The 15,203-nt window shown below is 37.9% G+C and overlaps 1 protein-coding gene across 1 annotated transcript; it reads right to left on the reverse strand.

Moving 5' to 3' along the window:
• Nucleotides 1-686: 686 nt before the first annotated feature.
• LOC114922258 (synaptogyrin-4-like) lies at nt 687-11,042 on the reverse strand. The gene is made up of 4 exons (XM_029283141.1): nt 10,940-11,042; nt 9,529-9,756; nt 7,246-7,382; nt 687-905 (listed from the first exon to the last, which is right to left on the reverse strand). Exons 1-4 carry the CDS (start codon nt 11,040-11,042, stop codon nt 687-689), a joined length of 687 nt encoding a protein of 228 aa, XP_029138974.1.
• Between the last annotated feature and the right edge of the window lie 4,161 nt (nt 11,043-15,203).

Here is a 15,203-nt window from a genome sequence, read left to right on the forward strand (position 1 = left end):
AGTTGAAGTCTCCGGGTGCTCCTCAAAGGGAGCCCCATGTAGAGAGCATTACAGTAGTCCAGGCGGGAGGTGACGAGAGCTTGAGTGACTGTGCGCAAAGCGTCCCGGTCCAGAAATGGACGCAACTGGTAAATCAGGCGGACCTGATAGAACGCCCCCCTGGTCACGGCCGACAAATGATCTTCCAATGTCAGCCGTGATGACTTTTAGCATTTTAAGACACAGCCTTTTAGCATTTTAGTCTCTTCCCACATGCTTTCTTTTATGTCTTAAAACAGGTTTTTAAGTATAATACCTGCACAGTGTTATATCCATTCCTGAAAATATAGCACAATACCCTGGCAACTCCACATGCATTATTTTTTCCTCCTGCATGATGACTTTTAGCATTTTAAGACACAGCCTTTTAGCATTTTAAGACACAGCCTTAATTTGGCTTTAAGGGATAAACAATCAGTATGTATGCCGTCCCAAGAAAGACAGAGAAGGATCTAGATAAACATTCGGGCTTTATGAGGCTTTTGTGTATTATTATTATTAACGTACAATGACCACTTGTTATATTGTGCTTACAAATTGCTTGTCCGTCCATCTTTATTTTTGCTTTGCTTCAGTAAAATCAACTTCAGACATTTTGGTGTTTTTTTTTAGTAAAATGTTTATTTACTACAGGGACAAATAACTGCCTAGTCATCGGTATTCATTAAGGTTAGTCGATGGGGTACAGGTGTGGATGGATAGGAAGCTGCACCCACATTTTCAGGGAACCCCATATTATTGGGAAGAGAGGTGGTGGTGGATGTAGAAAGGGTGGTTAGAGCAACAGATCCTTCATCCAGCGTCTGCTTATACGTCACAGGTGGCTCAGCCCACAGGTTTTTCACAGTCATATAGGCTAGGTATCCCTATGGAGGAGAAGGAGGTGTCAAGTCAGGTATCTGTAATCTTCTATTATGATAAGAAATTTGATCTTGTCCTGGGTGGTTTAGGATAATATTACTAAATATGGTATAATAATGCATAAAATATTAGCCTTTCTAAAATAATGTTTGTAAAGAAGGTTTATGGAATGATGACGTATTTAGCTTGATAAGTAATATATTCTTTCAGCTGTTTTGCAACAACCACTTTGTTTCCAACAGAAATAAGTGAAATATACTGAGTTTAATCATCTTCAAATGATGAATTGAAAAAGAGAAAACTTTTCAGAATAGGATTTTTAGGAGAAAACTGAGAAAACAAGTATTGGGTCCTTAATGTGATATGTATGTTGGATAAAACTACAAATACAAATATCTACAAGCCACAAATATCCAAATACGGTTTTAAGATACCATAAATATCAAATACAGGCAATCGTTTCCCCCTAAATATGTGTACTTCCTGAACTAAAATGTACATTTCAGTAAATATTCAGAGAAAATGTGAGTAAAGTGAAGCCATAGAATTTAAAATAATATCAAAATATTGATTATTTGTAAAACTTTGTAAATTCCAGGACAAATTCCCATCAACAATTGGGTTTTTAGCAGGGTACTGTGTCTCAAAAAATATTAGCTTTAAGATTAGGCAGCTAGGCTAGCAGAGGATTAGAGAGGGGAAAATGCAATAGCATCTATCTATCGCTTTAGATTGGAGGACCTGATCCTTTGAGGAAAGCAAGAACATCTTTGATTTTAGTCTGGACTGAGTCCAAACTTTCCCCCCCCCCCTACATTATATGATAAAAGTCTCTAATACATACTGTATACTCTGTTTATGAAGTCTCCTACATATCAAAATATCAATGACTATATGATTATATTCTCAAGAGTCACGTATATGGTCACAGTCATGCTGGATTTCAATGAAAAACTAAAGCCCAAGAAGGTCCTTTGTAATAGATAGGAAGCACAGTCTTGTTATGGATAGATCTAAAATCAAATTTTCCTTGGCCACTAATTATTTGGAACCACTAAAATTACAAGTGCTCTTTACAACTGTATCTTGCAGAGCAGTAAAACTAATTGGAGTCCTCAAGAGAAAAATATGTATTCCTGAGGCCATGTATTCCTGAGGCCATTTTCCTTACTTTGGATACAGAGATAAGACCTGTCAGCCTAGTTGCTTACTAAAGAAACGTTAACATTAAAAACTACTATGACAAATCACTGAATTCCCAAATGAACACTTGGTGGATATTCCTTTTTATCATATAGGTAGAACATACACCATTCTGGACTGGTTCTTAAATCATGCACATATTCTGCTGATGTTCAAAATAGGCCCTTGCTCAGTCCAACCAAAAGGTGACTTAGTGCATTAGGAACTGGGAATATGTTTCCTCTTACTATTTAAGTGGACTTGATCAGATGTCTGGGCTGAAACAGGGTTTGCCCTGAATTAAATATTAAAAAATAGGTATTAATATATTTTTTCAGTTCCAACCAATTTATACTGAGATTCTTGTCATGAAATTAGCAAACTTTGGGGAAAAGAATCTCAATGACCCAAATCTGATGAAAAAGACTCCTGAAAAGGCTTACCTTTTAAGAGAGCTACAGAAATGCACCAGCTGAGTGATTATGTAACTTCTCTGGGCAATGATTCTGTTTCTGAGTTGTTATGACTCTCTGAGAATTATAGAATAACAGAGTTGGAAGGGACCTTGGAGATCTTCTAGTCCAACCCCTGCTCAGGCAGGAAATCCTGTACTATTTCAGACAAATGGTTGTCCAATCTCTTCTTAAAAACTGCCAGTGTTGGAGCATTCACAACTTCTGGAGGCAGATTGTTCCACTGATTAATTGTTCTTTCAGGAAATTTCTCCTTAGTTCTAGGTTGCTTCTTTCCTTGATTAGTTTCCATCCGTTGCTTCTTGTCCTGCCTTCAAGTGCTTTGGAGAATAGCTTGACTCCCTCTTCTTTGTGGCAACCCCTGAGATATTGGAACACTGCTATCATGTCACCCCTAGTCCTTCTCTTCATTAAACTAGACATACCCATTTCCAGCAACCAGTCTTTATATGTTTTAGCCTCCAGTCCCTAATCATCTTTGTTGCTCTTTGCACTTTTTCTAGAGCCTCAACATCTTTTTTAACATCGTGGTGACCAAAACTGGATGCAGTATTCCAAGCGTGGCCTTACCAAGGCATTATAAAGTGTTATTAACATTTCACATGGAGGACTTCCGGTGGCAGGCGCCTTCGCTGGACGCAGCTGTTTGCTGCTCCCGCCTGTTTCTGCGTAAAAGCCGTTCTGACAGCCTGCATCAGCTGTCAAACGGCTTGATACCTTTCCCCTGGGCATAGGGGGAAAGGTGAGCTGCCCGAGGTAGGAGTTGAGTTCCCGAGTCGTCCCTTGTGGACGATGTAGGTGNGGGATTCTCCGCGATCCAGGACGTCTTCGCTATAAGCGAAGCTAGAAGCTGCCGTCACCGCTGCGACTTAAAGATAACTGTGAGTTCCGTATAAGCAGACGAACCGACCCTGGAAGTCTGTTTTTTAATTTTTGGACTATACTCTAACTTGGACAATATATTCTTCTCGTCTTTGAGTTGGAATGTGGAAAAGTGAACTCAAAATGGCGATGATTTGATACTTTTCACCTACTTATGTAGAATAACACTTTGTGGAGTTAGGGATATTAATATAAGGTTACTTTTAGTTGAATAGTATCCTGGGATTAGGTTTGGGAAGTCCGGGTGGGGGGTGGGGGGGGGTTTCAATTGTGATGTATTTGTGATGTGTTTTTTTTTATGTTGAAGGAAAACATTTCACATAATCTTGATTCTATCCCTCTGTTAATGCAGCCTAGAACTGTTTTGGCTTTTTTTGGGTAGCTGCAGCACACTGCTGGCTCATATTTAAGTGATTGTCCACTAGGACTCCAAGATCCCTCTCACAGTAGAAGGTAGAATGAACCAGTGAAGTGGTCTGAATACTTTCTGGCCATTGACACACAGTCTATACAGTTTGACATTCAGGGTGTATGTACAATAGACAAGCAGCAGCACACCCAAATATGGACCTACAAATGCTTGATCTCTCATGTTAAATCTTGTTTGCTTAAAGTGGTAATAACTGTATGTTTAATGTTGTCCCAAGAACCGCATCTTGAAAAAATAATTTTCTTCCCATATCTGTCGGAAATCCATACATTCTGTAGGCAGTGCAATATTTTTAAAATAATATTACATTGTGCTGAATGGTAGATCTGTCAATGTATTATCAAGGAAAGAGGCTTTTAATAATCCATGTTTGGGATACATAGTACAGTAGAGACTACTATATCATTCTTTGTCTTAAAAGGCTGCAAGATAATGCTTAAGAATTCAGGATAAGGTGGGAGAATGTAATTGTAAGGTCTGGGAAGAAAATTTAGGTTACCAAGAAAAATGCTAAGCTCTAGGGACTCCTAGTTGGTTTGCTAAGAAAAGTGGTCTTATTCATGCATAAATTCAACTAAACAGATTTAAGGGATTTTTAGTTGAGGTAGTGGTACTGGGAAAAAGAATTAATTGTATTTACCCAATAAAACTATACTTTTCTCCAAATAATTATCTGGAAATCGGAAAGGAAGGGGTTTTTCCATATTGCTATTAAACAAATGAGCAGAAGCTGCAATGACTCATACCATTGTTACTGAAAGGCACAGGTGACTGATTATTTGAAATATTCTTAAATAATTAATATTCCTAAAAATTAATAGGGATTGTTTTCCTGCTTTTAGTAATGCCTAAATCTTGAACTTTCCTTTCTTTTTCAATTATCTCTTTCCGTCACTTCATCTCCAGTTTTATTTCCCCCTTTTTCTTTCCTTGCATTCCCCATACATCTATTCCTTAGCCTTTCCCCATTTTCATTCTAGCATGAGGTGGGAAGGGTTGCTTCTTTTTTATCATTTCTCCTAAGATGGAGTAGAATGTGATAAATAGATGCAGATGATTGATATTTTAAAAATAAATTGGGTATCTTATTTTACAGGCAATTAATTTTAAATCAAGAGCCAGTTTGGTGTAGTGGTTAAGGCATCAGACTAGAAATTGGAAAACTGTTGAGTTCTAATCTGGCTTAGGCACAAAGCCAACTGGGTGATCTTGGGCCAGTCACTTTCTCTCAGCCCTAGGGAGCAGTGGCAAGTCACTTTTGAAAAAAAAAGTGCATCAAGAAAACTGCAGGGACTTGTCCAGGTAGTCTCTGAGAATCAGACATGATTGAACAGAAAAAAATAATAATCAGCAGCCATTAATTAAATTTGTATTAATTCTGTGTGATATATGATAGGATTTTTCCTGTACTTGTTTATTTCGGTGTACTCTTCCTTGAAGTACCTTACAATTCAGGGTCATCTTCTTTTGGGGTAACTTTTTTAGACACGGGTATATTTTTTACAATCTTGACCGTGTTAACTACCCCTATACTCAACTTTTGGAAAGCAGTTTATTACCACCAAGCTTTTAAAAGGGCTCTAAGGAATCCAGGAAACTATGAAAGCATAACAATCCATCTGGTTAAATTGGTGATAAAATTATAAAGCACTCAGAAAAACACAACTTGCAGAAGAAAGATCCACATTGCTTCTACAGAGTTCAGTCTCAATTCATTAATTTCCTGTTAATTGTGATCATCTCTCTTCATAACTGAGGGAAACTAACAAAAAATCTGCAATTTCTCTGCAGTCTTTAAATTAAGACTTTGATCAAAGGTGTACTTTCTGCAAAATGTACTTAGTAAACTAGCAGAGTAAGCAGCGGGAATTAAAATGTTCTGAGCTTGGCAGGAGGACAAGTAAGTTGTTACCAATATGGTCCGTGCTGGATGTAAAGGGGCATTGTCTTACCTGAACACCTTTTCTCAGCATGATGACTTAGTCTTGATTGGAGCAGGAAGGTTAAGATAACCCATTGGTGAATTCTCCATCCAATCATGCTGGAGAAATGTATGTTAACTGTTCAGTCTTCCTGAGTTAAAGAACATCATTCATGGACTAGCCTGAGTTCTGAATTGCTTGACTTTCTTCTGTGCCAAGTTTGTAAATAAATGAGTACTACCATTGCTTGTACATGAAGACTCCTCCTGATTTATTCTATATTTTTGATGGGAAATGTGAGTCACCCAGTTCCATAACAAATGAAGGAATAAACCTACTTCAGAACTCATTCCTGGGCTAGTTTTCTCATTCCCAGAAATTAAAGAAACCAGATTGTAACTTTAAAGTTTTGAAACAGAAAGTAGGCAGATTTTCCTTTTTGTTGTATTTCTATACTTAAAATACTAACATCCCAGAAAATTAGCTTATAGTGTAGGTCGGTTTGATGTCTTCAATATGAACCATCAACTTTAATTGCCAGTCTAAAGGAATTAGGGGCCCATTTCATGGTAATGCAAAATTATTTATGCCCTGGAAGCAATCTTTGCAGGAAATGGGTGACCCGGGTATGATTCCAATAAAAGAGAATATTGTAGCTCAGGGTTGAACTGTGGGGTCCTTGGTGCTCTCTGAGCTTGTTTTTATCACCACTGACAATGTTCCCTAGTTTGGTAATGAAACATCTGCAAGAAAACAACCAAGCTCAGAGATCACCAAGGACCTCTAAGTATGACAGTACAGAAAATTACAAGGAAAGCCAACAAACAATGGAAGATACAGAAACAGCAGAAAGCAAATAGTAACAGAAAATGTATATTATTTCAATACACAAACATGAGGCATCTTGTGTAAGCTTCTGACAAAATCTGAGAATAGTGCAGGGGTACAGAACCTGTGGTGTTCTAAATGTCACTTAACTACAACTGCCATCTCCCTTCTCTATTAGTAATCAGCCATTCTAGTGAAGGCTACTAGAAAATTGTAGTTCAGTGATATCTGCGGAATCATAAGATAATTAGGTTTATAATATGATTGTCTATTTGGCAACCACCCCAAATCTAAATGTTACATAGGAGTGTTAGTTTGATTTAGCTCAGTCTGATACATTCTTTTGAAATACCTACATTGTAGCAGTACATTTAAGAAATGATCAAATACATATATTTTGCATGCTGAACCAAACATTTACAATTAAAAAAATAATTTCATTGACAAGTAAACACCATCCATTATGGTGTTTATCATCTGATTTAATGATATATGCTTCCTTAAGGCAGTTCATTTGGCTTTAATAAAGTGAAATTATCTTTGTGGCTAATGATACTCTGCAGGAATGTACTCTGCTTCCATGGCAGACTCATTCTGAAATAATAATGGATGTACTTGACTGACTCACCCAGCATGGAACAGAAAGGAAGGCAAAGGTAATGCTAGCCCGTGCAGCACTAGTTCCCAGCAGGTAGGAGTGAGTTGACTGGTTCCACTGATTGGCTAGAATACAGAATCCAATAAACCACAGGCATGTCCATGTCACTGAGGAAAGAAGATGATTAAGAATGAGACACAAACAAATAAGTTGTATGTTAGCATAAGCCCTGTGAGACCCACTGCTGTATCTGGGGGGGGGGGGGGGGAACAGTATTTTCATTTTTTAAATTCCTTTGTCATACCCTGTATAAGGACACTTCTAGACCACCAGTACTTAAAAATTATTGGATATTAGATTTTTTATGTTGGTACTGTAAGAAATTTGAGGATTCTTTAACTCTTATGATTTGGACTTGTGCAACAATAGCTTTGTTTCAGTTTCAAACCAGCACATATTAAAATATTTTTGGAATAAATTATTCCAAAATTATTTAAATAAGATTTAAATATGATTTGATTGATAGAAGCTGAACTATAGTCTTAAATATGAAAATATTTTATGAAAAGTTTGGGTCTATTCATAAAGATGATATATAAAGGACTACTGTAAACTCATCCTCCTATTAAGGAATCGAATCAGGATCTGAATCTGTAATCTATTTTTGAAACATTTTCTGTTCTAAAAATGAAGATAATATATCACTTAGTGGTACAGATTTAATAAGTGTACTGCTCTTCACTATCCAGCCCCAGAACAACTCCTTAGTGTAAAAGATAGTGTGATAAAGATATATTGTATAAATATTTAAAAAGTGATTACAGGTAGTCCGCAACTTACAACCACAACTGAGCCCAGAATTCTAGTCATAAATTGTTGCAGTTGTTAAGAGAATTACCATGTGACCTAACTCAATTTCACAACTGGTTTTACAATGGTTGTTAAGTGAGTCACTGTGGCTGTTAAGCAAATCAAATGATTGTTAAAAAAACCCCCACATAATCATTAAGTGCATCAAGCATATCTAATGGGCCTTTTTTGCCGTTTTCTGCTAGAAAATGGCAAAAACATTGCAAATTGCACTCATGTGTTGGTGGAACGCTGTAACTGGTCTAATTCTGAGCTGGTTGCCAAGCGCCTGAAATGTGACACAAGGAGGGGGTGTGGCAGTCAGAACTTCAAAGATGGATCAAAAGTAGTTTTGAAGTCCCTCATAACTTCAAATGTTAAGCAACTGGTCATTAAGTAATGAGTAACTGTATGATGATCAAGTTGTTGACTCTTAGCAACCATATTTAAAAAATTGTCCATAGTGGTCAGTCCCTAATATGGTCTTTAAAGTGTTTCATCAGTGCACCCACTGATGATTGAGTCCATCCAGCTTGCTGCTGGTCATCCTCTTCTCTTTCCTTCCACCTTTCCCAACACTAGAGCCTTCTCTATAGAGCTAGGTCTTATAATCTAAATAATGTAGTTAATCCTTTGTAAATATTAATAAGAAAGTGTACACCATCAGTCAGATCAATAAATAAACTATCATAAGGTCATACATTTTTTGGGAGAAAAAGAAAGCTGTTTGAAATAGCTAAAAGAGCAGAAAACAAGATAAAAAAAAATAAAGTGCCCTAAAACTGCAAAGTGGGCAGAGCAAAACAGAGTTTCTATCTCTTCTTTCCACAATTATTGACTCTGTACTGTTGCCTCATTAAGAAAAAGAAGCCTTTAGCTTCTCAAATCTATAGATAATTATCAGACATATTAAAAACAATAAATAAAGGCAACAAACAGCAATAAAATAATTACAGTGGGTCCCAAATTTTTTGATTTTTTTTAATAGAAGATCTGCATGGAAGAGAACTTGTTTTCCCTGGAAACAAGGTACAAAGCCTAGAAATGTGCCCATTTTCATCACTGCTTATTGCCAATACAAATAATAAAGGAACCCAAAGAAGGGCCTCTGAAACAAATTTTAATAACTGGATAGATGCATATGGAAGATCAGCAATAGTATAATCACAACATGGTCAAACGTAGATCAAATCTAACAGCAGTTGGATTGTAAAATAAGGTTGACATTTTCAAGTTGATAGAAATTGTGATTTCAATGGGGAGAGGTGGTTGGGAGACATCACGATTGTGATGGCTTGCTATCTGGAGGGATAGTATAGGAGTGAGAAAATATGAGAACAATTTTAATAGCTCTATAAATATTTAGAATATTGGGGTTCTCAGGCATCAGCTATCTGCTAATTATTGTTAAATATTGAAATTTAACCCTATGATTATTTTCAAAATAACAAAAAAGTTACTCACTAGAGAAAGTAACATCCAGTACAAGGATAGCATACTTGAACTTGTGATTAGTAATGCAAGTATCATAGACATCACAGCCTAAAAAGAGAAGACACTGGAGAAAAGAAAGTACACCAACAGTGATGCCAAAGCAGCAGACTGCCCCATTATCATTAAAAATACAATGTATCTGGGAAGAGGTTGTCAAGTTTTGATATCCTTCAGTCACCAAGGAAGCAAGAGAAAGAAATGGACATGTTAATACAAATGTTTGAATACTATGTGCATTACATGGAATACATTTTTTGCAATCAACTCTTGTAACTGATCAAGCATCATTCTTTTGAATTTGCACTGAGACAGAGAGAAAAATCAACCTGATCATTCACTTCTTCTGTAGCCAACATAAGGAGCAGGGAAACCGTTTTTATCTGTGAAGGTCAGAGCGTTACCTCTGCCCCAAAGGATATACATACTGTCTATAGCACAGCTAAAACAAGGAAGAAAAACAATGGTGGAAAATAATTTTCCAAGTAGTCCACCACGGTGCTATTCACCTGAATTTTCTATCGACAGGGAGGCACATAATTATCTCATCTCTTCCTCAAGACAAGCAGCTCAATAAAAAGCTTGTGAATAACTCAGGAAATTGGAGACTTGAGCCCATGCTGAACCATACTCATGTCCGAGAACAGACTGCATGCAGCTTACATGCCTTTGGTATATACAGTATGCCAAGGCTAAGCCTTGAAGATCTCCATAGATTTGATAGGAATTTGTCAGCATCTTGCGCTTTAAATGTTCCCTATATTTAAGATATTTCATCAGACATTAATCTTATTCAAATCATCATTTGTGGCTTTGAACTTAATAGCTTGATCGTAATTAAAAAACCAAAATAACAAACCTTATTTTACAAATACTGTAGTATGGAAGTGAGGTAGTCACATTTGTATACAAAATGATTACACTAAGTGAAAATAGTATAAGACATATGTAATTATTATTCAGATAACAGAATTTGGGATGTGGACCCAAATGCTAGGAAAACTAGAAGGCAGGCAGATCAGCTTCCTAGAAGGAAAGTCAATGAAAAAGCTGGCAGGAAGTCAGAAGCTGCTCCCACTCTCACTTCTTTTTTGCCTACCCATGGCCATTCTGTTTCTTGTTTTAATAAGGAAATATCTCTGAAATGACCCAATGGGTCACAGGTTATCTACTTGTTTATAAATCAAAGGACTGGATTATATTTGAGAATAAAAATATTATGGTTATTGCTGATATAGTACAACCTATCCTAATATGTGTTATCATAGCCTCTTTTTGATTCCTAATTATAATTTTAGAGCACTATGAAAGAATTCTGAAGTTAAAACTGCTTCAGAGACTATATGTGATCCCAAATATAGAAGCCATGATTAAGTACTGTTATTTTGTCTCACCCCTGGTAGTGTTCTAGCAACAATCTGAGGTTGTATGAAGTGCACCATGTCATGGTCTGAAAGGTCCCGCAAGACTGAAGTCATTTTTCTCATCCTGTAGTTGTCTTTTTATCATTAGAACAAAGTTGAATCTGGAAAGTTGCTGTAAATTGAAGCTGACAAACATTATCTGGATTTTAAGAAGATAATACAAATATTGCTACGATTGTATCTACCAACACCGAACATTTAAAAAAAAGAATACAGAGTTGTTTTTTTGGAGTTCTGTTTCTGCCTTAGCACAGCCTGACAAGTCTTTAATCTAACCTACTAGGCATGTGAAAGGTGGCCAACAAAATTGTGATTATGAAACATTTGAAGCAATGTATAGAATTTTCCATTATCTTTTAAGATAACAACTTTTATTTAAAAATGTTCCTTTAGTTGCACAACAAAATGAACTAGCAGCATTTAGTGAGTGATAGCCATACTTCTGATATATGAGTTTCACAATATAATTCTATTTAGACAGCTACACGTTTGTTACCATCACTCCAAGATATGCTCCAGAGCTTCAATTATATGAGTTCATGCATTTTTGAGTGCATAGTTAAATATCATTTTTCAGCTCATATTTAAATTTCTTAGTGGAAAAGAGGGCTAACATCAGTTAGCACCCCAGTGACGGAGCACAATCAAATACTGCTCAAAAGGTGTTATTTATGTAGTATGCCTTTTCATTTTGTTCTCAGAATCTAATTTCATGGTAAATATTGCAAATCTGATTAGTTTTGTCTGAAAAAATTATGTGCAAAAATGTTTTACTATTCAAATTTCTTGAGTTACTCCCTTCAAAGAAATAAACTTACCTATTTGGTTGTACAGATTTACTTCTCTACAGCAAATAAGAAATTGATCTATTATTTTAAATTCCATGTGTAAATGCAGCCCTAAACCTATTCCTTTTATTTCTTTTCCTACCTGAGAACCACTGAAAAACAATGGCTACAGTGTTAGCACAGAGGATCTGAACTGAATCTCTGCTCAAACTTGCTGGGCAATTTTAATCTAGGCACTGTTTCTGTGCTGTTAGAATAAAATAAGGGAAAAGGAAAACTGTGTAGCCTCTGATTTCTAAATAAGGATCCATTTAAAATGCAATTAAATATATTAAAATAAGTTGCTCCCTCATGGTAATTATACTGTTTTGTGTTCCTCAATATTCAACTATGGCTACATATATTCTTTGCCTTGGAGAAACTATTGTAACAAAGAACCCAAACTGTGTCCCTTATTTTTTAATTTAGTCTCCTTTCCTCAGCCTGGAGTTGGCTTCAATTCTCACAATCCCTACTCTCTACACATGGACAACACATCCTGAAAATGGCAGATGGGAGAAAGCTTAGAAGCTCAAATTAAACATTGTAAGGGACTGCACGATAAAGCATACTCGGAAATGAAGGACTCCGCGCTTCACATTTTCCTGACCATCCTAGAACATCTTGGAAGCGCCCTCTTCCTCACTTACCCCTTGGGGAAAGTGAGGGAATGAAGTTTTTTCCCACCTTTTCGATCTCATCACGTGCCCATGGAGGGAGGAGGGAAAAGCGCTTGAGAGAACTCGAAGCCTGAATGGTCGGGAGAGCTGCCAGTGCCTCTTTTCGAACGCTGGAGCGTTCAACAGGGCAGTTGGAAATGACTGTTGGGGGCGAGAGTTAGAATGACGCCAGCGAGGATTCTATAGAATCCCGCGTGCGCTGCGGAGGAACTGCAGTCGTCTTTTGCCGGTCCAAACAAGGAGGAATTAAGCTGTACTGCTGAAGGAAGTAAAAGTTATTTTTTTAATAATTGTAGAAATAATTGTAGAAATAATTGCAGAAATGTAATGCCATTATATGAAACTGTCTCTCTAGTACAAATGTAACACTGTAACGCAAATGTAACACTGCAATGCCAATATGAAACAGGAATGTTTACTGTTTCCTGCCCATGTAAAAGTGACAACAAATGGTAATCAGCAAGGATAATTAATTATGACCAAATGTTTACTATTTCCTGCCGACACAGGAACTTACACTTTGTTGTGGCTCTGTCCTGTGGGTCCCTATCATCGGAGGAGGAAGGCTCTGAACATGAAGGAGAGGAGATGGCCAGGCCTCCCTCTCCAGGCCCTTCCCCTCTGGTGCGGCCTTCGGTGCCTTCCGACAGAGAGGAGATTGGCCAGGAGCCAGGTGCTTCTGGGATTGGCCAGGAGCCAGGTGCTTCTGGGATTGGCCAGGAGCCAGGTGTATCGGACTCTGAGGAGGATACGTCTTGGCTGGATCCACGCCAGCGTCGGAGGGACAAACGTGCGCAGCAGCTAAAACGCCGTGCCAGAGATTTCAGCTGAGTCACTGGGCCACACCCCACAGGCTATATAAGCAAGGGGTGTGCCGTTTGAAACTCTTGTGACGAACAATACTGAATCTTCTGTTGCAGCACTCCGGAATTGTCCTGGACTTGATTTGTATTTGTACTGTGAGTTATCAGTAAAGGTCTTGGCAGGCAGCCACGGAGTTGCTGCCAAGTGTTTATCTGTATTTGGCAGTGCTGAGCAGTCTTTTAGCCCTCGGCTGACTGGTTGGGGTGTGTGAGTCGGACGGGGGACAGAACACACTTTGAGTAGAAATCCTACTATCAAAGAGGGGGATTTTGACCCTAGGTGAAAATTACAAATAAACAAGAAAACAGCAGATGGACGGAAGAGGTCAGGTTAACAAAGTACAACTTCAAAGTACATTATAAAGATGAAAGAGCTCCTTAGATGTGGCATGCATTGTAGGGGTATAAAATGCAAAACTTGAAACCAGGCCAGTGTGCTCCTGGAAATCAATCCATAGGGAAGGATCCAGGAGGCCCGTTTGCAAACGCTTCTCTTCTCTTCTCTTCTCTTTTCTTTTTATTCTTTTTATGTTATTCTCCAATAAACTTTTGTTTTGTTAACCAGACTTGTCTTCGTATTGTGAGTATCAAAATTTACATCTCACAACTTGGTGGAGAATGCGGGCAAAATAGCTTCTAGGGGACACTGTTCTCAGTAAAATCAGGAGCGCGCCTGTTGATTTCAACTGCCTGGAGTTATCTGAGATCTAGTTCCCCTTGCAGGCTCCGAGCCAAACTAAATTGACAATTCTGGTTTACAAAAATCAAAGAACAGGAAAAAAGGAAGAAAATCAGCAACTGAAGCCCAGACCAGGTAACCCAGTGCACTGGCCCAGGTAAGACACTTTTGCCCCAAAGTAGGGAACTATGCAATTGTACCTGGGTGGTCAGGAGACCGATTGTGGGAGGATTTCTGCGATAACGGCTGTGTGAGTGTGATGGGCTGTGTTCTGGGAACACTGGTAAGTCCAGAGGAGTGTGGACCTGAAAGGTTGAGGTCCCTTACTCCGGTGAGGGGGAAGGCCAGCCTGAAGGGAAGCAAACTGGTGTTAAGAGTTTTAACTGTAAAATTGAGTAGCTTCAAACAGGAAAACCCATCTTGCTAGCAGCAGATGCCTTGTGTCTGTGAATGGGTTTCCCAGGCTCTGCCCATGTGGAGCCAGGGTAGAAAAGGAAGTTTTTGGAAATAAGGGGAATGAGAGAAATGTGTGTATGTCTCTGTGTGTGAGTGAGAAGACCCTTTTCCCAATCACAGTTGGATTTTGTTTTCTCTGGTCTTTCCTAGCCACAGAAAGGATCTGTTGGAGTTCAGACCCTGGAAAGCATGGGGATTTGGCCAGAGCGCAGGACCTTTTGTTAGGGAAAAGGGAAAGGCTGTGTGCAAATGGAATGGAATGGGTGAATGAAATAATTGGATTTGAGTAACCAGCTGGTTAGGTCCTGTAAGCAAAGCAAAGCAAAGTTAAGAAAATGGAATTGGCTAAATAAAGGTACTTAAAAGAAAAATAAGAAGTAGTGATTCTCTTTTTCTCTCTATCTTTCTGTGCAATCATATGGTATGTTTAAGATTCTTGCCTTCTCTAATTCGAGTTAGCTGAGATTTGTGGTGGGAATGACAAGGATGTGTAGAACTAAAAGTTCTGTTTTCTTTTCTTTTCAATATAAAATTTTTTATTGTTTTCATCATAAAAAAAGCAACACCAGTATTACACAATATTAATACACAATATTATATCCCACCCCCCCGGACTTCCCAAACCAAATCCCAGGCTAATATTCAGATATAAGTAAACGAATATTAATTTCTCTAACTCCACAAACTCTATTATAAACAATCCATCTCCTCCATATTAG

The sequence above is a fragment of the Protobothrops mucrosquamatus genome, unplaced genomic scaffold, assembly GCF_001527695.2.
Source record: "Protobothrops mucrosquamatus isolate PMUCROS unplaced genomic scaffold, P.Mucros_1.0 scaffold25, whole genome shotgun sequence".
In the NCBI taxonomy this organism is placed as follows: Eukaryota; Metazoa; Chordata; class Lepidosauria; order Squamata; family Viperidae; genus Protobothrops; species Protobothrops mucrosquamatus.